The sequence below is a fragment of the Herpailurus yagouaroundi genome, unplaced genomic scaffold, assembly GCF_014898765.1.
Source record: "Herpailurus yagouaroundi ecotype Mexico unplaced genomic scaffold, PumYag 65449, whole genome shotgun sequence".
In the NCBI taxonomy this organism is placed as follows: domain Eukaryota; kingdom Metazoa; phylum Chordata; class Mammalia; order Carnivora; family Felidae; genus Herpailurus; species Herpailurus yagouaroundi.
The window spans coordinates 5,213-7,860 of NW_024418648.1; the positions used below are offsets into that span (position 1 = coordinate 5,213).

At 38.7% G+C, this 2,648-nt stretch overlaps 1 protein-coding gene across 1 annotated transcript; it reads right to left on the reverse strand.

Annotated features, from left to right (window-relative positions):
* Nucleotides 1–1,399: 1,399 nt before the first annotated feature.
* On the reverse strand, nucleotides 1,400–2,338 carry LOC121024507 (olfactory receptor 1A1). The gene has a single exon (XM_040466733.1). The coding sequence runs from the start codon at nucleotides 2,336–2,338 to the stop codon at nucleotides 1,400–1,402; it is 939 nt and encodes a 312-aa protein (XP_040322667.1).
* Nucleotides 2,339–2,648: the final 310 nt, after the last annotated feature.

Here is a 2,648-nt window from a genome sequence, read left to right on the forward strand (position 1 = left end):
CCCTACATAAAATGCCTCCATTTCCTCTGTTATTTGGTCAGCCATTCACACAGATTCATATGCATTTATAATCAAAATCTTTTTGGTTGAAAAGAAGATAATTGGGGTAGTTCACATCCTTGGTGTTTTAGAGACCCAGAGAGCATTAAAAGGTGAGTAACATCATCTTTTGACATCCAAATTCTTCCAACATGGACAAATAGCTGGCAATGTGAATTATCTATAGAAAACAATAATTTTGTATTTTTACTGGCAGTTAAAAATAGTAGATCATAAAGCAACTTGCACACTGTTCCAAGATACACTCATTTCACCTCTTCAAAATGTTATCCTGTTTGGAAATATGATATTTAAGGACAATCATTTATAAATTATTAATATTTTGAAAAAATTTTATAATTTCCTCATGAACAGGATCAAATCATAGGTAGAGGAGTTCCTCATTGGTTATTTAGGACCTGTTGGATTAACTATCTCTGTTTAGGAAATATCACCTACATATCAGGGCTGAGCAACCAGAATCAGTCTTATCTTCCCTGGGCCATACTGGAGAAACAAGGTCACATCAGTTTCAATACTGCTCTTTTTTCTTCATTTCTTTGGCACTCCAATCTGTTGTCACAGTAACTTTATTTCATGATGTAATTAAGTTAGAATATTTATTACTTTAAAATGCAATAACTATCAATGAGTATGATTTTGGTATGATTTTAAGGAGAATCATCTGCTCTTTAGAAACAGTCTAGTTTAATCAATAATATAACAAGAACAAAAATACCTGCTGTGTCATTGCCTTTAAAGATTTTACTGGATGGGTAAATAATGTCTAGTCCAAATTATGTCTGACATTTCCAGATTACAGTGCAGAGACTGATATTTTCACTTGCTCATCTGATTTTCCACCAAGAATCATTGGATACACTTTACATGAACAAGACTGGGAGAGAGGTACAGTGATGTTTTAAGATAGTTCTTGCCTTTAGAGGCTTGTAAGCATTGTAGGGGTGATTAACATATATCCAAGAAAAACTGACATTTGAATAGTGATGTTTAGCCTTCAAGTCATGGACTTTTGCAATCCTCATGCTCTGTGACCATGGTGGAGCAGATATTATTATTCCTAATATGTTGATATAGAAACAAAGCGTCAGATATTTTCAACTTTACTCTGATTATCAGTAGCTTATCTAGGACGTGAACCCAAAATTTCTGTGCTGGCAAAAGGACAATAATGGGTACAAAGTGATGATTTCAATAAGGTGTGTCATAAACTTACTAGATTTCAGACAAGGGGATTTTGTAGCTGGAAAGATCAAAGGTCGCTTCTTGGAGGGGATGAACATTAAGGGATGGACTTCCAAGTGCATCCTAATTGATGACTGCATTCCTCAATATGACCTCACATTGGTTCTGAGGAAATTCTCTTGCTGAATAGTATCCTCAGGGCAGCCTTCATGTCTCTGTTTCTCAGACTATAAATGAAAGGATTTAGCATTGGAGTCACTGCCATGTACATAACAGTCATGATTGCATCCTTTAGGCTGTAACTAGTCAGAGGGCGGAAATATGTGCCCATGACTGTCCCATAATACAGAGAAACAACAGTGAGGTGGGAGCCACAGGTGGAGAAGGCTTTGAGCATGCCCTTAGTTGAAGGAACCCATAAAACTGTGGAAAAGACCCGGACATAGGAGATGATGATGCATAGTAATGGCACAGAGAAAATACCAACCCCTAGGTACATCATCTTCACATTGAAGTGGATGTCAGAACAGGACAGCTTAAGCAAAGGGGTAATGTCACAGTAGAAGTTGGCTACCTCCTTGTTGCCACAGAAGGACAGACTAGCTGTGAGCAGAGTGTGGGGGAGGGCATTGGCGTTTCCAACCACCCAAGATCCAACAACTAGAAGGACACAAGTCTGTGGGCTCATAATTGTTGTGTAATGAAGTGGGCGGCTGATGGCCATGGCACGATCATATGCCATCGCAGCCAGGATATAGCTATCTGTGTTACCCAAGGCAATCATAAAATACATTTGTGTTAGACATCCCCCAAAGGAGATGGATTTGCTGTGCAAGACATGGTTGGCTAGCATCTTGGGGATGGTTACAGAGGAGAATAAGATGTCAACGGAGGAGAGGTTGGCAAGGAAAAAATACATGGGGTTGTGAAGGCGAATGTCAGAGCGAATAGCCAAGATGATGAGCAGGTTTCCAGTCAATGTGATGGGGTAAATGAACAGGAAGAAGATGAAGAAGAAGTCTTCCTGTACCTGCTGACCAGTAACTCCCAGAAGGATGAATTCCAGGGTAGAAGATTGGTTGTCTTCTTTCATGGTTCCTTTATTAAGAAAGGGGAGAAGAATCCAGAATTATTAATGGAGTTTATGTAATGATCTTCCTTATCCATCAGTTTTGATTCAAGTGACTATCAATCTCTACGATGTGTTTACTAAATCCGGAGATAGCCAACATTTTGGGGAAATATCCTTGTTGATTAGTGAAACTGATCAACAATTAACTCTTGACACTCATGTCTAAGAAGTGAACAATCTGTGAATCAAAAGTGGTCATCCTCCCCCATCTCAGAACCATCACTCAAACACCTAGGATTCAATAAATTCACAAATGCCTTTACACTGTATG

Excerpts from the sequence above, each read along its gene's own strand:
- LOC121024507 (XM_040466733.1), bottom strand. The coding sequence starts at position 2,338 with ATGAAAGAAGACAACCAATCTTCTACCCTGGAATTCATCCTTCTGGGA.